Below are 25225 nucleotides of genomic sequence, written 5' to 3' on the forward strand. Positions count from 1 at the left end.
TTTCTCAAGATATATTTGGATGTCTGTTTATTAGTTTTACATTGAATTTTTTTGCATGCTTTTTATTTAGAATGTATTTGCCTTTGATGTTTGTGTACTGAAGTTAAAAGTAAGTTCTAGTTTTTTTTTTTACTAATTTTTGTTTATTTGTGGAAAATAACCTATAATTTTGTGCTATATAGTCTATGAAAACTCTTACAATAAGCACATTAGATATAAATTTTATACTTCTCCAGAACTCAGTGATACTCTTTTACAATACAAAACAAACATGTTTGGGACACTGAGACTGAATAGGAAGGAAGTGCCAGAAGATCTGCAGAAGAACTGACAAAGGGAGAAGTGTTAACATATCAGAGAGGAAAGGTCTGTGTTATGAAATGCAAAGACAAATATTATTGTCAACTAGTCATAATACAGAAATTATGGAACTTGAAAAAAGAAATGAAGCTAAAAAATTTCCAGTAGTGATCAGTGATTATAAAAATCCTATGGGTGGGGTTGACAGAGTTGATTAACATCTAATAAGCTATTTTATAATCAAAGAAGGAGGAAAACAGTATTATAAAATATTTATGCACCTTCTGGATCAGGCAATATGGAACTCATTTGTTATTTATTCAAAACAAGGGAGTTTAATAAGTCATTTACAAACCTGGGTGTGGTGGCACATACCTGTAATCCTAGCACTTGGGAAGGTGAGGCAGGAGCATTGCCATGAGTTTGAGGCCAGTGAGGGCTACATAAGCAAGTTAAAGGCCAGCCTGCACTACATAGTGAGACCGTGACTCCAAAACAAAACAAAACAAAACAAAACAAAACAATAACATCAATTTTTAAAAAATTATTTACAATTTAGATTAGGTCTCATAGACAGAATAATTGAAAAAAAGGAGATAGTGAAATGTCGACTAGGACATCCATCATTGACGTCTTCACCATTGCATTTAGTGGGGAGACATTTTATTGAAATACCACCCACAGAAAAAAAGGAAAGGCCAGCACAGCAGTGTTAAGTGTGTTGTTCAAAGAAAGACAATAATACAAAAAGAATTCAGAAAGAAACTGGATACCACTGTCCAAATTGTAACCTTGTGTTGTATGTTGAATGTTTTGAAATATACCATACACAGAAAAATGATTGAATAAATTTGATAAAATTGTCATTTTCATACTTGCTGTTGTAAAATTAACAAAAAATTCAGTTTTTAGTCACCCTGTATTTAAATAACTGGTCTGGTAGGTGGTTAATGACTTGGCACGTAGCTAATGATTTCAGTTGTTCAGTAAATACGTGAGTGCCTACACGGAGCTTGGCTGCAGGAGCTTCTCATGTTCTAGGTGCTGAGCAAATGGGTGAGCAAGGCAGACATGACCAGAAAACACTCTGATGGTCAGAGAAACATCACAAGCATGTGGAATATTCTCGGTTTATAAAACCAAACATGAAGAGTCAGGGCAGTGATGGAGTGTGTGTGTGCGGTGATAGTTTACCAAATGATAAGGTAGCATTTTACCCCAGATGTACAAATACCTTTGAAAGCATGTTAGAGAGAGTTGTTAAGTGCAAAGGCTCTGAGGCAGGAGCAAGTTTGGCATGCTGTAGAAACAGTGAGAAGGCTGGTGTGGTTCCAGCAGTTTGAGACGGTGGTTACAAGGAGGCTGCGATCAGTCACAGATGACCAGGTAGGCAGTGGTGAGGGCTTCAGTTCTGTATGAGAAGGAAAAGCATTGTGTTCCAGCTCAGGAGTGATGGGATATGTGTCATCTCACATTTTAAAAGTCCCTCTGAATTTAAAGTACTGCGCTAGAAACTGCCAAGATACTAATAAGATAATGTTGTTATGGCCTAGTGAAGGTGAACTATAAACAAATAATTACATTAACAGCATGAGTAAAGTACATTAGTACATTATATAAGTACAAACAGAACTCTGTGAATGGAAGAGAAGGGGTCCTTAGTTTTGATCAGAGAACAAGTGAAGAGCAGCAGGATGCTGACCGACCCCAGGAGATCCCTCAAGATTCCCTGTGTCAGAAGTAAGCGAGCTTATTAAGTAGCCTCACTTCTTTTACAGAGCTGTCTTGACTCAGCTGTGTTACCTTTGAAAGGCTATATTTGAGTAGACACAGGAGACAGGATCCTAGATTTTTTTTCTGTGCTGCTTTAAAAATAGTTTCAGGGGCCAGGGATTTAGCTCAGTGGCACAGCGCCTGCCTGGCAAGCACGACGTCGTGAGTTTGATTCCCAGTACTGGGAAAAAAAAAAAAAAGTTTCAAACATTAGTACTATGAGGATTTATTAATAACAGCATTTTAGGTCTTCCCACATGCCTTCTATAAAGGGATAAAGGCACAACATGCTTCTGAATGAAATATGCTGTTTTTAAAAGCAGTTTAAATCACTGTTCCACTTGTAGGAATGAAGTTAAAAAATGCTATTTCCTGTCATGTATTTGAAAGACCAAGTATTCTTTTTTTATTTTGAAATATTGTGAGTTGTATATATTTTTATTTTCTTAGTAAAATGTGAGAAAATTGTGATTAAGGGTGCTTTCAGTACTCTCAAAGATAAATGTGTTTTATTGCATTGAGATCATTACAGAAGGTATTTGCAAGCTTCATTACTTTCTTAGTTGAAATATACAGATTAATTTATAGTATGCATTGAAATGTGTAGTTTTGTAAAATTTATTTAACAAGGTAGATGTGCAATTTGCATCTCAGAGATACAGATGCTGACGACAAGAATATACTACATGTGGGAATGGCACCCTCTTGGTGGAAAGGCCCTCTATCAGGTAGCTGTGTGTCTTGGCTGTGATGCCTGCAGACTCCTGTGATGCACTGGGAGAAGTCTCTGAGTTGTTTCCTCTTGTCTAGATACCATGCTCATAGTGGTCTTCCTATGTGTCTTCTGCAGAAATCTTGGGCTTTTCTCCTTACCTGAGCCCACAACTGAGCAAGTGTGAGACTTGCCCTCCTTCACACATGAACATTTTCGTACGCCTGTTGCAAATCTGGAAGTGAACATTGTATTGCTTTACCTTTTTCTTCCCTGAAAAATACTTGCTGGATCCTTGTTTTATAATGCAGATACATAAAGAGAGTACTTAAAATTTTTTTAAAATGAGATTTAATTCATGCAGCATAATAATTCACTCCTAATAAGAGATACAATTCAGTGGTTTTTGATACATATCCCACATACCATGCTAATTCCAGGTAACTTTCATCATCCAGGATAATCTCCGTACCCATTAACAGTCGCTTCCCACTTCCTCTCCCCACCAGCCATTGCCAGCCACTTACGTGCCTTCCATCTGTGTGGATTTGCCTGCTATGGACATTTTATACGAGTGGAATCATATAATATGGACCTTTTGTGTCTGGCTTCTTTTATTTAGCATAATGTTTTCAAGGTTCATTTATATTGTGATGTGTCAGTTCTTCATTTTTGTGGCTGAATAATATTTTGTTTATATTTCTGTGAATCACTTGATGGCCATTTTTTTTATTTCTACTTTTTGACTATTGTGAATTACACTGCTGAGCATTTACATGCAATTTTTATGAGGATATGTATTCCACTGCCTCACTTCTTGAATACTTCTCTGTTTACTTTGGAAGATCAGCCTCTGTCCCTGCCTTGAGAGAGCCTGTTCCTCTTCAGATTGTTAGTGTATCATCCTCATTCTGTGGTTTTACTGTTTCTCAGTAGAAATAGATATGCATTACTTCACAAGAACCCTACTGGGACTCATACGAATGCTTAGAGGGCATAGAGGAGGACCAGTAAAATCTCCTAGACTTTGGACTTAAATCCCAGAAGAGTTCTGCTATTTGCCTTTCCTATAATGCATGGAACTGCAAGAACTTCGGGTGGGGCCAGCTTCCACTGTTGTATCTTTGCTCTGCTAAGCAGGCTGCAGTTCCTTTCTTTATATTAGAGAAAGGATATATTGGTCAATTAAGATCCTTGGGTTAAGTTAATAAGGGAAGTAGTAACAACAGTAGTATAAGTATATAGTTTCATTTTCATTTTCATAGTGGAATTTTCTATATATATGTTACATTTTACTAGGGTAGACTTCTGGGGTTTATTTAATAAATACTTTAATAATTGAATATGATACAACAATAACACATTTTCTAACACACAGGATCACATTTTGCTGGTTGAGTGACTAAAAATGAGAGAGTAGAGTTGGGTGAGACATGATGTATTCAAATTTGCAGTCACTTTGGAGAGGAAGTGCTACCTTACCTCATTACATTTTCTCAAAAGAGCACCGAGAAGCTAGCTCCTGGTAGTTTAGTAATCGTTCACTGCTGGGGATGGTGGCATGTACTTGAAACCTTAGCACTCGGGAGGTGAAGGCGGGAGGATCAAGAGCTGGGTGTCATCCTGGGCTACACAGTGAAACCCTGTTTTAAAAAAAAAATTGTTATTTTCTCCCTTTTCAAAACTACCACTTCATAAATCTTGTATGTCTGGTAGGAAGGAGAGACAGGAAGTACATAAGGCATTTGGCGGTCATTAGTTACCCACCTTACTCTGATCCATTTACACATGAAGAAATTGAGAGGCTGGTGGGACCACTCAAATGTTGCCTTGGTTTCATTGCTTTTTAAGACATTAAGTTTCCGTGCTGTTAAAATATTAGCTTGTGAATTTATACTTCTTGAAAAAAGTAAATAGCTTCAGAAAACTGAAAGAATACTCTGAAGAGTTTTACTTAATGCTAATTTAGACCAAACTAAGTGATGTGAATTCTATTCCATAATTATGAAGCCTTTCACCTTCTTTACTTAGAATTATGAAATCCAGTGTTTGTTCTAATATTTTATAATTTTGTTTTGTTTCAGTGAAAAGTGTAAAGCTAGAGGATTTACTGTGATTGTGGATGGCAGAAAATCACAATGGAATGTGGTGAAAACAGTAGTCTTAATGCTACAGGTAATTTTTTTTTTTTTTTTTTTTTTGGTCAGGAGGAATTGGCTTTTATTTTACAGCAACAGATCATGATAAAAATGCATTTTATTTATTGGACTATTGGGCCTGGATATTTCAGTAGTAACTGAGTTGTGAAAATGCACATACAACTATTGGATTACTTAAGTTTAATTACATGTTTTGTATATTTGAATTTATGTAGTAAAGTAAATCTCAGCTCCCTTGTAAAGGTTTGTAAAAGACTGAAAAGAATACGCCATGTTGAAGTAATCTAAGCAAGGAGACCAGTGGCTCTTGACGTGTGCAGGTACACCTCTGCAGACACACTGGGAGCTCTGCATGCTGTGTGTCTGCGTCATGCTGCCTGGTGCTCCGTTCTGTACAGTAGGCAGGAAGAAGACCTAGGTAGGCCAAGTTGAAGGCTTCTCAAGTGGTTCTGGTATGTCTTTCCATTCTGGTCCCCTCTTTTTCTCCAAATACATCACAATTCATGATGATTGTACTATTTATGGATAGCCCAGAAGAAGCATACTCAGTAGCTATGATCTCAGAGGTTTAGTAGATTACAAGTTAGCATGTAATACACATCTACAAGGAGAGGGAGGGGAAGAGGACATCAAAAGTTATGAGAAGCAGTTGGAAGCTGCTTTAGGGTTCTGTGGAAAGGAATATAATTTAAAAATTAAAGTTATAACTAAGGAGAATGAATCTTAATGTTTTATTTTCTTAAGATAGTTGGGAGAAGAGATTTCAGGGTGGAAACAAAGGATCATAATTTTTAGTTTTAGGTCCAGTCTTAATATGGTACTGTGCTGAGCTTGTTACAGAAATTATCTTTGCTTTAATTTTAGCCTCACTGCCTCATAGAGCAGGATACGTTATCTCTAAAGGTCAGCTGAAGTGCAAGGTTTTATGTAAACCTAAGGACCATCCTTTGGCGTTACCCATTGTCAAGTGTGTTTATCCACAGCATGTACCCCGCTGGTCCCCAGATTTTCAGCTGTTGCCTTATTCTTTATAAGTGTTTGACCTCAGCTTTTTGTCAGTAGGATCACTCTGTTGGGTTAGAAAGGCATATCCATAGAGTTAGTTTTTAAGGGAGCACAGATTGATATCCCATAATATTTTTTCTGCCAAGTAGGTTTCTGGCACTTCTGTATCCCAAATCCTAAAGATGAACTCTTCTCTGTGAAAGTTGTTAAAATAACTCTTAGGTGAGAAATCCATTAATTATGATCTTGTGTTCTTCCTTTCATCCTGTCATTCAACTGTGTCACAGATGAGCTGTTTGGGACTTGCTGTTTGAACTGGACTTTGGCAGTTTTGAAGAACAATCAATGGATTTAATTCCTTCTTGCGATTTCTTTTCTGATAGGTATTTTAACAACTTTTGGATTTATTAATAGTTAACCGTTTCAGAAGTTGCAATGACCTGTTGTTTACTCCTAGTCATATTATTTCTACTTGTGAGCCATTCATTGCTTTTATCTCCAGAGACCCTGGTGCCAAATATTTGGGAGGCCAGACCTTGATGCTGGCTCTACCTATAACTTTAAGAAGCAGTTTCTCTTGTTTCTCTTAGAGTTCATGTCAGAGATTCTGAAATAATAAACTTCCAATGGTCAGTATATGAATAAACTTCAAATCTACCCTAAATTTTGTAGACTGACAAAAAGTTCAACATTACCACATTTCTTTTGCTTACTTTGTGCTTAGTCACACCCTAATCATTGTGGGGAGTGCTAGATTTCTGAGCTCAATGACATGTTCACATTGAAAGATTTTATATTTTCTCAATGATTATTATTATTGTTATTTAGTGCTGCCCTTTACAGTCCAAAGTAGTGGCTGGATTCTTGAGTTGAAATAACCCTTTATTGGAACTCAGTCACACCCATCATTTACTTAGCATTCATAGCTGCTTTCATTCTACCTCAAAAGAACTGGATAGTTGTGACAGAGACTGTTGGTCTGCAAAACCTAAAATATCTTTTGTCTGGACCTTTGTGAAATAACTTACTGACTCCTGACTTACAGCATATAAATGGTGTAGTAGAACTTCAGAATCAGACAGACCTAGATTCTATTCTAGCTGTATTACTTTTTAACTTAGGATACCTTAGTTCTCTGAAGCTAAAATTACTCTGCTGTAAATTTTGAGAATGAGATGCACTTGTTAATGAGATTTCACTTTTTCAACAAATATTTGTAGGGTATCTTTGCATGACAGACAGTGGAAATATAGGGTGACCTAATAGGTATGAACCTGCAAGGGGCAAGCTTATATGCTATTTGAGGAGTCAGACAGTGAGCTGCTAAGAAAAGTAATGAATACTGTAACATCAGCTAGCACTGAATGTCAGGAAGAATACAGGAGTAAAAGGAGACTTATGACACTCTCTTCAGATAGAGTGGACATGGAAGGACTCTGTGAGAAGGGAATTTTGAATAGAATCTTCAATAACTGAGGGAGTACTCTTAGTATAGGGCAGAAAAACTCCCTTCAGAGGAAGTAGCACTTGGCATAGTCTTGAGGTGGGAACAGACTTAAATTCCAAGAACAAGGAAGGTCAGCATCCAAGTAGCAGTAGAGGGGAGGAAAAAGGGAGAGAGGTGTAAGGTCAGGTGTGACAGGCCTGTAGGGACTGACCTTGGTGGGCCTCGGGCCTGAGTAAAGGATTTGAATTTCATTCCTAGATAAGAGAGTGTTAACCAGGCAGACTTGTTAGGGGAACATATTTGAGTTTGGGGGTATTATCAGTAGGGGGTAGAAATGGTTAGATTTAAGATATATTTCTATGTTAGAATCTATAGGACTTCCTGATAAAACACCTTGGTTCAGAAAGGCTTTTATTTGTGAACGGTTTGGTCCGCAAACAGAAGCATTTGGCAACATTTTGTTTTTGCTTGGGAAGCCTGCACTGGGTGATGAACACAAATGTGGACATATTTTCTAGAATTGTGGAACAAATTAAGCTTGTGAACTAAGGCACCAGTGTACTTATTAAGTCGATAAATGTTAATTTTCATTCTTCTTTAGGTAATATGAATAGCCATATCTAGTAAATGTGAAATTGTATTCTGTCAAAGAATAGCTTTTTGTCCTCTTCAAATTAATAAGCACAGAATCTTATCTTCTTTGTATAATGGCTGATACATTTTATAAGAAAATTGATTTTACATTTTCTGAAGTTCTGCAGGTGATCATGTAAGAAAAGTTTTTTGTATCACAGAAAAGTTTAATAATTTTAATAATTTATCAGCTAAAATTAAGTCTTGAAGCTTAATCTAAATATACTCCTAGTATATAGATTGAATGGGACAAAAATAATTCATGTGTACTATCTATCTTAACATTGTTTGAGATCCTTTCTGAATACCTTGTCTTTCACATCTTTATTGCCATTTATGTTTTAAAGTCTGGAGAATTTCTTCTACTTTATTATTTTCTTTTCCAAAGTCTTTTACTTAGCATAAGGGTTAATACCTAGTAATTTGTAATTTAGTAAATTATTCATTTTACACATGTAATTTTTTTTTCTTTTTCTTTCTTTTTATATTTTACAGAATGTTGTTCCAGCCGAAGTGTCCCTTGTTTGTGTAGTGAAGCCAGATGAGTTCTGGGATAAGAAAGTGACACATTTTTGTTTTTGGAAAGAAAAGGATAGACTTGGCTTTGAGGTAAATATAATCTATTAAAAAACAAAAGAAGCTTGCTTTACCTTTTAAAGTAGTATTTTCCTGGTATTCTTCTGTTCAGATTGGTCCTAAGGAGTACTCGGTTAGTATACTTGTTGAATAAATTGTGATTCTTTGTCAGAGACTACAAGAGCTTTATTTTCTTTCATACTGTATCACTGATTAACTCCTTTGAGTAACTGGAACCTTTTTATTTAAATAATTTCACTGGATTACTAAGAGGAAATTTAATGAATATTAGGAAATCCTAGATATTTTAGAATCGAAGTGAGAGTCTGTCTTCTTTAATAGGTCCCAACTATTGGTTTGATTTTGATATATGAATACAATTATCTGTTCTTTTTCACCAGCATTACGCTCTTTTCCTCACTTTTCTTGTGTAAAAGTGTATCTTATTGCAGGTTAGACAGAAACCCTAAGATAGAATGCAAATTTAAACAATTTTGTCATGGTTTTCCTAACACAGTCTGTTAAGTTCCCAGTAGAAGAGTTAATAAATAGCAAATTTTGCATTTCTTAAATAAAATAGAAACTCTGACAAGGCACAAGGTCTAACCCCAACTGTGTAGATAGTGTATGGATTCTTGGAATACTTATAAGAGTCAGACAATGAAGATTCATTTTGTACCTTGCCATGCTATAATCATGTTCATTTTAATAGAATTCAGTGCTATATCAGTATTTTTTTGGTATGGAGGCAAGTTTGTATTATTTTGGTATGGAGGCAGTATGTATTAGATAGAAAGATTTAAGAAAGCATCATCTATCCTTAAGTGAGATGGGTTGAAGTGTCTTAAAAATACTGACTTTTTTAACTAAAAAAAAAATTAAGGGACAATTTACATACAGTGAAAATTGTCCATGTTAGTGTACAGTTCTGAGTGTTCTGATCATAGTTACAAAGTTACTGCCGTAATGAAGAAGTCTGGCAATGCTCCATACCCCTAGATGCTCCTCTTCTTCTGTAGTCAACTTCTCCATCAAGCGCTGATCGGCCTCGTGTCCTAATAGGTCTGCCTTTTCCAGAATGTCATAAGTAGACTGACATCCATATTGTTGCATGTATTGGTAGTTTTATTCTTTCCATTGTTTACTAGTACTATTCCATTATATAGATGTTATCAGTTTATTCCCTAGCTGAGGTACATTATGGCTTGTTTTCATTTACTCATAATTACAAAAAGCCAGTATGAATATGTGTGGGTTTTGGTATGAAATACCAAATAAATTTTTATTTGAAAAGTGAAATATTTAGAAGTAAGACTGTTAGGTTATATAGAAAGTGTATGTTTATGTAGCTGTATCATTTTTTTTCTTTCCCACCAGCTATGCATGGAAGTTCCACTTGCATCTTTGTCAGCACTTCAGGATTGTTAGGGTTTTTTTTTTGTTGTTGTTGTTGTTATTGTTTGTTTATTTTAATTATAGCTGTTTAGTGACTGTGTGGCCATTTCTCATTGTGGCCTTAATTTGCATTTTCTAATGAATATTGATGTATCTTTCAAGTGTGTACTTGGCATCATATACCTTCTTTGGTAGTAAAGGAAAACAGTGTTTTTGTACTCAAAGGGCTTCTAATACCAGATCTGTGGGGTTTTCACCTCCACACCAGCCTTGGCACTACCTGGTATCCTGTCATTTTATTCAGTTTTGACATTACCCAGAGGTAGCAAGGTCTCAAAAGTTAAGGGCTCAGTCCTATTAACACACCCCCCCATTTCGGTTTTCATGCACAACTTTTGAATGCCTGGGGTACTCACACTTTGTTTGACCTGGCTACAAACTAGGGGTTTCCACAATCCCCTCCGAAGATCCAGTAATTTGCCACGATGGCTCACAGAACTTAGGGAAACACTTGCTTACATTCACCAGTTAATTATAAAGGATATTATAAAGGCTATAGATAACCACAGAAGGATATATAGGTCGAAGTCTTTAAGGATCTTGAGCCTTTGTTGGCAAGGAATTGGGGTGTACCACCTCCCTGGCATATGAGTATCCAACAACCCAGAAGCTCTCCACACCCTGAATTTGAGGAGTTTTTGAGCACTCAGCGCTCAGCCTTTCTTTGTTCCGCTGAGGTAAGGAAATGGGCCTGAGAGTTCCAGCCCTGTAGTTGTGATTTTATCTTTTTGGTCACTTACCCTTCTATCCGCATCTTCTAGGGGCTCCTGCCCAGCAGTCATTCATTAGTGTACACACCTCACTTTGGACATGCCAAGGGTCTTACAAGCTCGTGTGTCAGGGTCCAGGGACTGAGCCTACATATAAGATAAGTTGGCTCCTGTTACCCAGAAAAGTGTAAGGGTTTCAGGAGTTCTGTGCCAGGAACCAAGGCAGGATGAAGAGCAAATAAGTATTTCTTGTATCACAGTATCACTACTGGGGTCTATTTAGATCTTTTGCCCTTAAAAAAAACCTTTTGTCTTCTTGTTTTTGTTTTTGTTTTTGTTTTTGTTTTTTTTTTCCTTTCTTTTCTTGGCGGTATCAGAGATCGAACTCAGGACCTTGTGCTTGCCAGGCAGGCATTTGTGCCACTGAGCTGTCTCCTCAGCCCCTCAGTTTTTTTTGTTTTTGAATTTTGAAAGAGCTTTATGTAATCTGAATATAAGTCACTTATGGAATACATGATTTATAGATGTTATGTCCCAGGTGTTTTTTGCCTTTTCATTCTCTTAATAGTTCTTTTCCTAAATTTTTGAGCTTGATGAAGTTTTGTTTTTCAGTTTTTCTTTTATGAATCATACCTGATTTGGGTGTTATGTCTGAGAAATCTTTGCTGAACCTAAAGTCAAAAAAGACTTTTCTCTTGTTTTATTCTAGAAGTTGCATAATTTAGATTTTAAATTTAGGTCTGTGACCCATTTTGAGTTTATGTTTTTGTAAGCTATGGTTTGAAAACATAAGTTTTATGATTTCAGCCATTTAAAGTTTGATAAGGTTTGTTTTTTTACCCAGTATATGACCTGTCTTGGTGAATTCCTTGTGCACTTAACAAAAGTACGTGTTCTGCTGTTGTTGGGTATAGTTCGATCACTGTCAAGATGATTCCTGGTGGTATTTAGGTCTTCTGTATCCTGTGTCCAGTGGTAATATTCTGTCCATTTGTTCTTTTGGTTATTTAATAGGGATTTTACAGTCTCCAACTTTTCTTACAGATTTATTTCTCCTCTCATTTCTGTCAAGTTTTTATTTCAGAATTTTGAAGCTCTATCATTCAGTGCATAAAGATTTAAGATTGGTTCATCTTATCTATTATTTTTATTAAGTGAGTTTCTAATACTGTATAGTTTGGCTTTGCTTTTATATCGCATTTGACAGTTTGTCTTTTCCTGGGGGTGTAAGGCTATTTACTTTTAATGTAATTTTTGATATTATTATATTAAGCTCTACCATCTTGCTTGATTTTATGTAAGTTTTTGAATTAGCTGCCTTTTGAATTAAGTATTTTTATGATTACATCTTATTTCCATTATTGGCTTTTAATATGTTAATTTTTGATGGTTGCTTTAGGGTTCGTACAATACATATATATCTTTAATCAGACTCTTACCTACAAATAATATTCTACTTCACATGTGGCGGAAGGGCCTTAAAGTCTAATATATAGAGAAAGATGTACATAAGTTATATGCAAATACAATGCCATTGTATATGTGGGACTTGAGTATCTGTAGGTTTTGTTACCTGAGGCAGAACTGTGTGTCCAGAAACCGCTGCAGTAGGGCTGAGTTTAGTTACTATCTCTGCTGAACTCTCTGTTCTTGTATGATTGTCTTGCAGTATTTATGTTACAGTAAATTTCGTACCTAGTAGTTCCAGTATCTGGACCATCTTACTCTGGTTATATTATTTCTGTGGTTCTTAATGTTGGGTTGTTTACTTACTTGCTTTTATGAGTACCTTGTTATTTTGTTGTTTCGCTTTGATTGCTGGATATCTTCTCTAGGACAGTAAAGACTGAGGTAGGTAGTATTTGTGTGTTTTGCTAGGCTTGTAGCAGTGGAGGGGAAGTGTTGAGCATTCTAGCCAGGACCTGAGTTCAATTTGGGCTTTTTGTTGTTGTTGCTGATTTCGTTCAGGCACCACAGGCCTTCACATTTCTCTTACCTTTTTTGAGCAGTGTTAGAGATTTCTGCATGCTGAGTAGAAAGTCCTCCACCCTTACTCCTTTATTTTGTAACTTTGTTGCTGGTCCACTTGACTACCAGGTTGACTTAGGAGGAGGGAGTACCAGCAGTGTAAGGGAAGGTGGCCGGTAATCAGTAGGAAGAGAATGTGTTCCCTGACTGGGTAGTGGTAAGCTGCACTCCAAGGACAAAGAAAAGAAAGTAAAAACTGAAGCCAGGAGGCCTGAAGGTTGCCTCAGGAGTCAGGACCATGGAGAGAGAGCACTGCAGCCAGGCAGTGAGGTCTCAGAGTTCTTGGCCAAGGATAGGAAGGAACTGTTCCACTGAGAGAATGGAAGTAAACAGGGGCCAATAGTTTAGAAACCAAAGCCATGAACACCGAATAGGGAGATGTCTTTTCTGAGGCTCCTCCCCACCGCACTTTAAGCATAAGCATTGACTCAGGAATGTGATGCCTAGCTGGGCCTTATGCTGTATAAATTAATAGTGGCTAAGAACCACTATTAATTAATAGGGGCTAAGAACCTTGTATTGGGGCTGGGGATTTAGCTCAGCAGCACAATGCCTGCCTGGCAAGTGCAAAGTCGTGAGTTTGATTCCTGGTACCGGAAAAAATACAAAAACAAACAAATAAAAAAAGAACCTTGTATCTTAGGGTAAGACAGAAGGCAGAATTCCTATCTGCCTTACTCTGATGTCACAGATTGTTATTTTAAAGTGCAAGAATTAAAGTTTCTTGTATTAGTATATTTTTTCTTAGACATTGAAGAGATTCAGCTGCAGTATTTTCCCAAGTAAATAACACTAAGCACTTACTAAAAGCCTGTTATCCTAAAGAGATGAGAGTAATTTTAAATACTGGTTAATTCAACGCTAAACATATTTGACTTGAAGGGGTAGTTAAGCAACAGCCATTAAATGATACTTAGAGCTTTGAGTTGTAATTACATTCAATATGGATGCTTTTTTAATTAAAAATTCTTTTCTTTGGTGTTATTTTGGATCATTTGGGCCATTACAATTAAGCCTGTGTTTTTGTATATATTCTACATACTTTTAAAACCTGTAACTTTGTTATGTGTTACTGTTCTTACAAGCATGAATGTGTGTTTTACCTCATAGGTTTATGTATAACAAAGTTTTATTACCAACTATTCATAATGTTCATCAAATAAACCGTAGTAATTTTAGTGACATCTTTTCTTCATATGATCTTACATTCTTTTGCCTACCATCCTTTCTTAATTTTTTCTTTGAGGTGATCTATTTATTTCTCTGTTATTCCATGGCCATTGAATATTCATCTCTCATTGCTAACCTTAACAGTTTTTATGTCTTTCCTACCTCTGGAATAGGTACCAGGTAGTTGCCTTTTTAGTAACTCAGATACTATGACATATTCTGGAATCTTCTGTCAGTTTTGAAGTTGTCTATTATTTTGCTGGCCAAAAATTCATGTTTTACGAAACAGAAATTGAATTTCTTCTGGATAAGATCTGCAAGTTTTAACCTCTGCCCTTATAGAGGTCGATACCTATTGATCAGTCTATACAAAACCAGTCAATTGTGCAAGTCCAGCATTACATGAAAGGGCATCCAGTATTTAATATCTTTGTATATGTGCGTACCAGACCAGTGCTGTACCACTGCCAGCCTGGACTACGTGCTTTCAAGTGAGAGTATGTGTCTATGAATTAATCACGTATTGGAATAGATAACAGTGTCAGTGAATACTTGAATGTTTTGAAGAAGATAATAAAGAACTGACTATGTAAAACTATATAATATTCGAATTGCTATTATGCACATACAGCTCTTTGTACTTTTTAATTCTTTTCTGTAATTCATAGTGGGGGGTTTTTTTGTTTGTTTTTTTGTTTTGTTTTTTGAGACAGGATTTCGCTGTGTAGTTCAGGCTGGCCTCAAATTCTGGGTAATTCTCCTGTCTCAGCCTCCCAAGTGGTGAGATTATAGGTTGTCTTGGTTACTTTTCTCTCGTTGCTGGGACAAAATACCTGACACCTAAAATTAAGGAAGGAAAGGTTTATTTTGCTTACAGTTTGTGGAAGTTTCAGTCTGTACTTGGCAGATTATAAGGCCTAGTGGCACATGGCAGAGAGCTACAGCTCATGGTGGCAGAACACAGCAAAAAGCAGCAACCACACACCAGGGGGGAATGGCGGAGGAATCGCCTCAAGCACCCTTTTCCTCTCCCTTACATATGCAAACTGTCCACCCCAGGGCGGGTGCAGCTCTCACACCCCTAATCAATCAAACTTTAAAAGCCTGCCCCATGGCCGCATGAGGCTTTGGGGGGGACACCTAGACACAAACCATAACACAGGTGTGTGCCGGCATGCCTGGCTCAGTGTTATTTCTCACTAGTCATTTCACTAAACATTGTCAGCTCTATAATTATTCCAAATATTTCTTTAGAATTTCCAGCAATTTTGTCATTATATCATTTTTGTGTTTAGAATCATAGTATGAAAATGGATTAGACATAAGAATAGGACGTAAATATGATTGTGGGGGAGGCCTTTATTTTCTAATTTTGGTTTTAGTTGTAATGATTCCAGCCTCTTTGAGGCTGGACTTTAAAAAAAAATCTGATTATGTTCCTTCATAATTTGTGTGTGGTGCTGAGAATGAACCCAGAGGGCACGCTAGGCAAGGGCACTGCCACTTTGGCCACACCCCTCCTCCCTTGCCCTTTTCCTTCTTCACCAATTTGCTGTGTTAGTATGGGTTTCCTGTCCGTTCTAGCACATCAGCTCTGGAACATGTCCGTTCTCACGCTGATGGTTTGCTTTCCAGTTTGCTTCTGTGCAGTCACATCTCTGTGACGTCTGCCTCGTTAGGGTGGAATGCACACTGCTCCTGCAGACCTGTTTTGCCCTCTTAGGACAGCTGTCTGTCATCAGGTGTGACATTTCGGTAAGCCTGTGCCATTTTCCAAAGGCAGTAAGTGGACTGTTACTTGATGTTGGCCGTCTTCAGCTTTTCAGTTCATTATAGTCTTTTCTCGAATTGTCCTTGGGTCTCAGTGTTGTTCTAGAATGTCTCTTAAACTGAGTCCATAATGTTCCGCTGCATTTGTGTTCTCCAGAAGCGTTTAAGATTGAGATAATCTGTTCTTCGCTCTTTAAAACTTCATTGTAAACTTGTCTTGACCTGAAATTTTCTTTTTTTTTTGACCTGAAATTTTCTTATTGGAAAGATTTTTGTAACAAGTGCTTTATGTTTACTTATTTTAGTTTTTTGTATTTTCATTTTTCATCAGGAAACATTTTGAATATACAGTTTTATAACATTTATTAAATAGAAATTTGAAACCAACTGGCTATTTCATATTAAGGAATTTTTCTTTTAAGGTGAGATAATGGTGTTGGCTTATATTATTTAAAGAGTCTTTGTGCTTTGGAGACACATACTAAAACAAGAGATAGGGGCTGGGGATATAGCTCAGTAGCACAGTGCCTGCCTGACAAGCATGAGGTTGTGAGTTCAATTCCCTGTACCAAAAAAAAAAAAAACAAAAACCAAAACCAAAAAAACAGGTAAATGAACTTATCTGTAATTCCCTTCGCTGTAATATGGGTTGGGGAAAATAAACGAGAATGGGTCCGGATTGACCATTGTTGGTGGTTATTGGACTTAGGTGTAAGAATACCTAAGTGGATGTGGTCTTTAAATCTTTTTAATGATTTCTGATTTGATTATTGATTTTTAGCTAAATTTTGTTGTGATAGTATCATGTTAGTTTCTTTGAAATTTATAAAGACTCTCTTGATAGAGTGATACACAAGTAAGTTTTTAGTTATTTTATGTTTGCTTGGAAAGAATATATAATCCTTTATTATTGGATGTGGGATTCTGTATTTGTCCATTAAATGAAGCTTTTTAACGTTTGTTTCTCTTTCCCAATTTTTTAGCTTTTTCCTTTCACTAGATCAAATCGTTTTCTCAGTTCCCCATCCTCTGCAGATTGCACTGAGCATAGGTTAGCGTATTCTTCTGTGTTTCATACGTTGGTGGTTGAATTTAGACAGCGATTATATTCACATTTGATTTCTTTTTCCAAGACAGTTACAGAGTGTTGAGGTGCTTCTTGATCATGAGATTTGCAGTAGTTGTCCTCTTTCTTGTAATGTTAGAAGCTGTGATACTTGGTAATATAAAGTCTTTTTTTTTTCTTCTTGAGACAGGGTCCTGCTACTCACTTGAACTCACTTTGTGCTGACCTCAAACTCATGTCAATGCTCCTGCTTCAGTCTCCCCGGTGCTGGGGTTACAGGCATGTGCCACCATGCCTGGCTAGAGTCTTGATCCCTTAGTTCATTAACAGTTGTAGAATGATGAATTTATTCTATTTAGCCCTCATTTCCTAGCTGAAATAATTTTATAATGGTAAACTTACCCTTGTTTATTGTTTGTTTGTTTTTGTATTTTGAGACGGGGTCTCACTGTGTAGTTCAGGGTGGCCTTTAACTCCCTATGTAACCCAGGCTGGCCTCGAACTTGTGGTGATCTTACTGCCTCAGCTTCATGAGTGCTGGGATTGCAGGCCTGTGCCACTGTGCCCAGCTTATTACTCATTTTATTGAGTAGCTTATTTTCCCTTTATTTGCTGACTTTCAAAATCGAAAGTTTTTCCCTATCTTGGTCTAGAGGTAAGCTCACTGGCTTAACCATATCAAATGTTTCAGTCTGTGGCATTTATTATTCTTATTGATGTGCAGACGGTCACATCTTCAATCAGTGGAGGCCTTTTCAGACCCTTTTGGCATGACCATGGTCTTTGATAGCTTTTAAAAAAAATCTAGATGAAGTGTTCTAAGATCATCACATATATTTCTTTCTCCAATGATCCCTGATCCCTTTTAATGAGAAATGATATTTACATACCACAATGTGGATGTTAAGGCTATATATTTCTGTAAGATTGGGCTGGAAAATATTTCATTATGATTTTAGTGGATACAACGAATTTTAATGTGGTATGAAAATTCTTTGCTGATTACATTAAAGAATTGATTTTTATTACCAAGAAAGTATTAATATTGATAAAATACTTAAATATTTCAGCTGAATTGCTAGTATCTCATTTTAAAAAGCTTTTTAATAGATTTCTAGCAGATGTTAATAATGTGTTGATTTGTAAATGCTATTGTATTAACTAAATGAAAACTTTAACATGTTGAAACAATAGTGCGTATTTTAAGGTAAATCTACTTCTCAGACTTTTAATAGTGCTTTAGTAAATGTGTCTTTTCTCCCCATAGGTTATTTTAGTGTCTGCCAATAAATTGACTCGTTATATTGAGCCATGCCAGTTAACAGAAGATTTTGGTGGGAGTCTTACCTATGATCACATGGACTGGTTAAATAAGAGGCTGGTGAGTACATTTCAATGAGATAAAATATTATTGTATGTAGATCAGACATTTTAACACCTTTATTATTATGATCAACAAAAAATGTAGAAGATTTTCCTTTTCACAGAAATGGAAATTACATTATAGGGTAATATTTGAGGACAAATAGTCTACAGTTAGATTACGTGATTAGAATCCTGATGCCAATTGCTCAGTGTATGACTCTCAGATGTATTTAATTTCTCCATGCCCCTTTTTCATATCTCTAATATGGTAGTAATAATAGTCTTCCTAGTGGGATTGTGGGTAAAACAAAATGAACATACATTTCTGGGCATGGTGGCGCACACCTGTAATCCCAGCACTGAGGAGGCTGAGGCAGGAGGATCATTGCAAGTTCAAGACCAGCCTGGGCCACAAAGTGAGCTCAAGGCCAGCCTGAACTGCATAGTGAGACTCTCTCCAAAAGACAAAAAAAAAAAAAAAAAAAAAAGAGCATACATCTAAAGCATTTAGGATAGCACCCAATATGTTACAGTAGCACCCTGTGAAAGTTACCTTTCCATTGTCATTAGTACCACCAATAAAAGTTGTAAATAGTTTTAAGTAGAATGGGAGGCTAACACAACATCTTCAGAGGTACTCTAATTGATATGAGCCTTTTCAGAGACTATTTATCAATTTGAGGAGTAGTTTGACATAATAAACTTTTCATTTCTGAATATGTGTCTTCTTTTTGTCTGGACTTCTGTAATCTGCTACTGTACATAATATGACATTGTTTTAAAGAACTGCTGAAAGAACAGTTTTAAATCAGTTTAGACTATGTGTTAATATTATGGGAGAATAATGGATTTATGATTATCTCTGAATGGATGACCATTTTTGTCATATTTGCACAGTGATATTAGACAAATATGTGTCTAGTTTATTAAATATGTTCAAATAGATTTGACCTAATCTTTTTAGAAATATCTGAAGAAATCATATTAAAATTAGAACTAATTTCTTTTTATGTTACATACTTGCCTATGAAACTTTAAAAATTTTTAATAGCATACGCTTGGAGTATATAGTGATTACACTCAGTATGGGGGTTTGAAACATGTTTATACATTGCATCTTGATCATTTTTACCCTGGGTCATTTTGATGCATCTTGATTGTTTTTCTTAACATGTCTTTTATTTTGCTTTGTAAATTATTAATAGTTTTGGTCTCAGAGAAACCATGTAATATTTCACCTTTTGTGACTTATTTCACTCCAAAAACAAGCTTTTCTGAATGAAGAATAAAAATAATTTTTAGTATGTTTAAATTTTTTAAAAATTATTTTTCCATTTAAACTGTTCATTGTTCGAGGATATGGTTTTGTCTTGTTATGTACACTGCTCTACCCCAGTGGTTGAATTGTACTAAGTGACTTCCTGGGAATGGAAGGAATCCTGATTAATTTTGTTGCTCTTAACTAAAAATCCTATTAGATATCTATTTTTCATATTCTTGCTATGTTAATTAAATTTTATACTGTAGGTTTTTGAGAAGTTTACAAAGGAATCTACTTCGTTATTAGATGAACTTACTTTGATTAATAATGGAAGTGATAAAGGAAATCAGCAAGAGAAAGAAAGGTAGGTGGCTGATGGCATATAATGGTATTCTTGCCAAGTTATGATTAATCTAGTGTTAGTGCAAGCTAAAAGAATTATGATACAGAAGTCTCCAATAGAAATTTATATACAATATTCATAAAAATTTGCCTTTCGTATAAAACATTCTAATTTGAATCAACGTTTTACAGAAGCTACTTTTTGATGAATAACATTGGAAAATACTAAGTTGCAAGAACATTTTAAAATGAAATATTCTACTCTGTAGTTTTACTCTTTTCTGGTAAAGAATGTGAAAACAGTTTCAACTTCAAATAAAAGTATTGTAACTTTATTTAAATATATTAGCACTTAAATGCCTAATTTGTAGGGCTTCCTTTGTAGAATGAATTTAACTTAGAGAATTTATTGTTTTATGATACTGGATTGTTAAATCATATTCTCTATATGTAACTACCTAGATTTGCCATTTTAACAGATTTGCATTAAATTTTATATTATCAGTTCTTACTTTTCTCTTGGTCAGGAGGCCAAGTTCCTCTTTTCTTGGTAAAAACCATTTTAGGAAGCACATTAGCTCTTTCTGGGCTCTTCATTATTCTTCAGTAGGACAATAATTTTTTATTAGGAAAGTTTTTTATTAGGGATTAACAGGCATTCTTGTTTTATCTCCTTTGTATCTGACCTTGAATATAGAGTAGGCCCTTGATAAAATGTATCTTCTTATCCCATGAAGCCAGATATAGTCACATAGCAATAAATGGAAACAACAAGGTAAGAGGGATGTAAGAGGATCATAACTTTAATACTAGATCTAAAGTCAGGATGTGAAAACAAATTGTTTGAGTGTAAATCTAGTGTTACCATAAACAGTTAGGAGTATTGTTATTCTGTAGATACCACATGACAATACAAATATTTAAATATGGTGTGTGCATGTATACAGCTTTCTTATAAACACAGAGGAATTGAAGATGTCACACAAGGTACTTCATAAAAATTAGCAGAAACTAGTCAAATATCTTTGCTTTCTGATTAGTCCATCAAACTCAGTTTGATGTTTCCAGTTCTATTCCTCAGGAAAAACACCCACAGAGAGTGTTTGTAGAAAATGAGTCCATGGTCAAAATGTAATGATGTCAACTGTATTTCCCTCCTGAGAATGACAAAACATTACAGATTAAGGATTCTGAAGAAGCGCTGCAGCAGAGAAACCTGTTTAATTAGTTGCTTCATTAGAACGCCTTATCCTCATCTGGCAGTGGGACCCCTTTTTTTTTACTAGTAGTATCTTGTCCTGTGTTTTGAGAAACACTTTGGGAAATGCTGGTTCACCATGTCTACTTAAGGTATTGCATGACATCTTCTATTTGTGAGTCCCTCTTCAAAGTACTCAAATGTTAAGGCTGGGGATATAGCTCAGTGGCATAAGTGTCTGCCTGGCAAGTACAAGGTCATGAGCTCGATCCCCGGTACCGCAAAAAAAAAAAAAAAAAAAAAAAAAAAGTACTCATGTTATTTTAGTTTCTTTTATACTTAGATACTAAAGTTCCTGATCTCACAAAACTTCATCAGCTTTTTAATGTCAGTCCTCAGGAAGCATCTAGGCTACACAGGAGGAGAGGGCTTAGATCACTTGACAGAAGTGAAAGGTTTAGTTTTAGGCTGATCAGTTACTGTTTATAGCAGCATAGTACTTAGCTTTGATTTGCCAGGTTCCTTATCTTGCCTTAATCTTCTTTTCCCCCATATCTGTTTTAAGGAAATAAGGCAGAAATCCAGCTACACAAGAGACATAATTAGATTCGGGAAGAGAGAGTATAACCGCTTTCATGTCTTTGTGCATACCTGTGCACACATACACCCACACACCTGTACCCCTTGTCTTGGTTACTTTTCTCTCATTGCTGGGACAAAATACCTGACCCCCATAATTAAGGACGGAAAGGTTTATTTAGCTTACAGTTCGTGGAGGTTTCAGTCCTTACTCGGCTGGCTCCAAGGCAGAGTGGCAGTGGCAGAGGGCAACAGTTCATGGCAGAGGAAGACAGCAAAGGCAACAAGAGCACAAAGGGGAAGCAGTGGCAAGCAGCCTTTTTCCCTCCCTTACACTGAGTGCAAACTAACCACCACAGGGGCAGGTGTAGCACTCACACCCATAATCCCAACATTGGACTGTGGATCAATCAAAAATCTAGAAGCCCACACCATGACTGCATGAGGATTTGGGGGGAATGCAGACATAAGCCATAACACCCCTGCAGTAGAGAGAATATTTGCAGCTAACAAAAGTTGCTATAGATAAGTGGAAAATGCGTGTGTAGTTTTTATGTGTATTTCTGGGTTACTATATAGTTAGAAATGTCATTTTGAACAAGTACGAGAATAGATTCCTTCGCTATATTTTAGACAGTACTATAAATAATAGCATTTAACTCTATTTTTCCAAATAGTGTGATTTTTATGATTTTAAAATTTGATTTGTCACATTGATAGTTCTTTGGCTATTAGTATTGACTTTCTTTAGTGGGCTTCTTTATACCTAGGAGAAATTAGTGTGGTAAAAATAGAATATTTTAGGTTTCCATACTTGTATATTTTTGTTTTGATACTATACATAAAGAAATTTCTTATGGGCAGAAATATAAATTTCAGAAATTATTCTTTTGGTGCTTGCCAGGTCTGTGGATTTAAACTTTCTGCCATCAGTTGATCCTGAAACAGTTCTTCAGACAGGTAGGATGAAAAAACATATTTATTATATTAGTGATAACAATCCAATAAAGCAGTTATATTGGTTGGTTCATTGATTCAGTGTATATGTGGTACATGTTATAGAAGTTTGAGAGGAAAATTACGTGGCAGACCTTACATTTTCATATTTCATTGTCCTAATAACCTTTTGAGATATTTTTTCCTCCAAGAAAGCAAATGCTTAGAGATTAAAAAAAAAAAAAAAATCCACAGAAATAACTTGTTCAAAATCAAGTAAGTCATAAGCTGTCTCACCATACCTGGGAGCAGGTCTAAAGGGAAAACCGTGAGCATACTATGGTATAGTCACCTATCTAAAAACTCTTAGCATGTTATAATACTTAGCATGCTGTAATAACTTTGGAAAGAATGAGTACTCAATGCTGCATGATGTATATATTTTGGTAGCTGTTTCATGACTTCTGTGTGAGCAAATTGGAATTCTCTGAATGTGTGCTATGCACTGTTTTAAACATTTTATATATGTTAATTTCTTAACTCTTCAGCACAGTCCCAGGAAGTACGTTCTTTATGACCCCAATTTTAAGAGGGAAAACTGAAGAACAAGAACATTAAGGAGCTAGTAGCTTGTGCAGTTTAGGTAGCCAGTAATTGCTAGAGTTAGGATCTGAACCCAGGCAGTTTGGTTTCAGAATATGTGTATTTTTTGAAATAAATATCTTATGCTGTTTCTCTAATGGAAATGGTATACATAAGGAACACGTTATAGGTAACAATTGTCAATGCAGAGAAAGTAAATGTATTGTGATATTAATGCCTTTTATGTGTGTATGTAGAGTTTTGGCAAAGATTTAGATACATTTTAAACATGCACAAATATTTAGGACAGATTTTTTGCCAATGATAAAATGTAATGAAGAATAAAAAATTTTTTGAATGTCTTTGTTGTATTGATTCAGTTGTCCTAAATTTTCCCAGTATGAATAGATCTTTTTCCTTAGAGAACAAAGAAATACTAGTAATCTCTGATTTGTGTATAGAATTGCGATAGACTATCAGTAAAAGAACTACTGTATATTTAAAACTTAATTCCATGTATCTATTTAACATTCTGGAAAGCTTCTTATTTTAAGCCATTGAATTAAGGAGGCTTTAAAATTTGTATTTTAAAATTAACTATATGCCACTTAAGTCTTGTTCTATTTGCTATTAATTTTTAAGTTAGGGATTGGAAGAATATAAAATGGAAAGGTTTAGAACAATCTGGATTTTTTAAAAAAACTAAAAATAGCTCTAAACCATATAGAAGTTCTGTTTATATATAAAAAGGCATTTAAATTTAAGGGGATATTTTGTAAATAAAAAGAGATTTTAAGTATTTATATATTGTTTGTGGATCTAAATAGTAATCGTAACAGTTTTGTACTTGAAAAGTTTCTTAAACTTATGTTAAAGCTGTGTATGTACCTACAGATTTAGTTGCCCACTCTGTTAATTTTAATTTATCCTTTTTATGTGGATTTCCTGTATTAATTTTCTGTAATTGAACCACATTCAATATAGTTCTTAGACTAGTCTCATGAATCAATAATAAATATGTTGTAAAGATACCTGTAGAAATTATGTAAATATTATTTCATACAAGTAATAACTTTCTTTTTTATGCTAATCACACATTCATTTCACTGTCATCCTGTAAGTTCTGTGATTGAGAATACAGATCAATAGTAAAATCCTGAAATAATGTATTGCTTGGATTAGTACCATCAGACAGAAATCCGAGAGTGTACTTTTGCTCCATAAGGAAACATCATTGATCAGCACAATGTCCTGAGTAATGAATCCACCAATAAAAAAATGTGATAAATGGATAGGTAAAAAATTTATAACACTACATTTACTATGTTGTATAGCATATAATTGGCATCCATGTTTATAGTATGTGATAGGGCATTTTCATATATTTGTAGTTTTATGTATATGTAAATATATATATTGCATAATGTATCCACATGTATATTTGCATATTATAGTTTTTGTACTTAAAATTGCACTTTACTATTTATGACCTGCAGGTAGGTAGATTGGTAAATGAAGGGGTTTTTAAACAAAGGACTAGAATTTAGCGGATTGAGAAGTGAGAAATGTATTTCTTTTATTTTTTAATTTTTTATTCCATTTTTTTTCCAAGCCCCTTACCCCCAGCCCCTCTGAGAAATGTATTTCTTAAAGGGCATTAATTATGAATATCTTTCCTTTGTAAAGGACATGAATTGTTGTCCGAATTACAGCAGCGTCGATTTAATGGCTCCGATGGAGGGGTCTCATGGTCTCCGATGGATGATGAACTGCTTGCCCAGCCACAGGTTATGAAATTATTAGATTCACTCCGAGAGCAGTATACTCGCTACCAGGAAGTTTGTAGGCAGCGTAGCAAGCGCACACAGTTAGAAGAGATTCAACAGAAGGTGATGCAGGTAGGTGTCTGACTTGAATATATGTTTTTAATTCTAAACTTTTTTCCCTGATAATTTCTATTGGGTAACTGACTTTGCATTTTTGTTTACATTACAAAGAGAACTTTAGACATTTTTTAATTGGATTCTAAAACTTTTTAGCTAGCATCTTTCATACATGTTACCTGAATTAAAGTAATATTTTTACAGTGATTCTTTCACCTACCAAGACTTGCTGCCTTGTTTCTTACCTCTGTCTTTCCTTCTCTTCCTTCTTTTTC

At 35.5% G+C, this 25225-nt stretch overlaps 1 protein-coding gene across 3 annotated transcripts in view; it reads left to right on the forward strand.

Annotated features, from left to right (window-relative positions):
• Positions 1 to 25225, forward strand: part of Sestd1 (SEC14 and spectrin domains 1) — a 74125-nt gene that overhangs the window by 15402 nt on the left and 33498 nt on the right. For all 3 annotated transcript variants that reach the window (XM_005373367.2, XM_013512590.1, XM_005373365.2), the window contains exons 4-9: positions 4870 to 4960; positions 8525 to 8638; positions 18072 to 18185; positions 19697 to 19794; positions 22454 to 22509; positions 24754 to 24965. In XM_005373367.2, the coding sequence (XP_005373424.1) occupies positions 4870 to 4960; positions 8525 to 8638; positions 18072 to 18185; positions 19697 to 19794; positions 22454 to 22509; positions 24754 to 24965 (685 nt within the window). The remainder of the gene's footprint in view (positions 1 to 4869; positions 4961 to 8524; positions 8639 to 18071; positions 18186 to 19696; positions 19795 to 22453; positions 22510 to 24753; positions 24966 to 25225) is intronic.

The sequence above is a fragment of the Chinchilla lanigera genome, unplaced genomic scaffold, assembly GCF_000276665.1.
Source record: "Chinchilla lanigera isolate Chin_1 unplaced genomic scaffold, ChiLan1.0 scaffold00002, whole genome shotgun sequence".
In the NCBI taxonomy this organism is placed as follows: domain Eukaryota; kingdom Metazoa; phylum Chordata; class Mammalia; order Rodentia; family Chinchillidae; genus Chinchilla; species Chinchilla lanigera.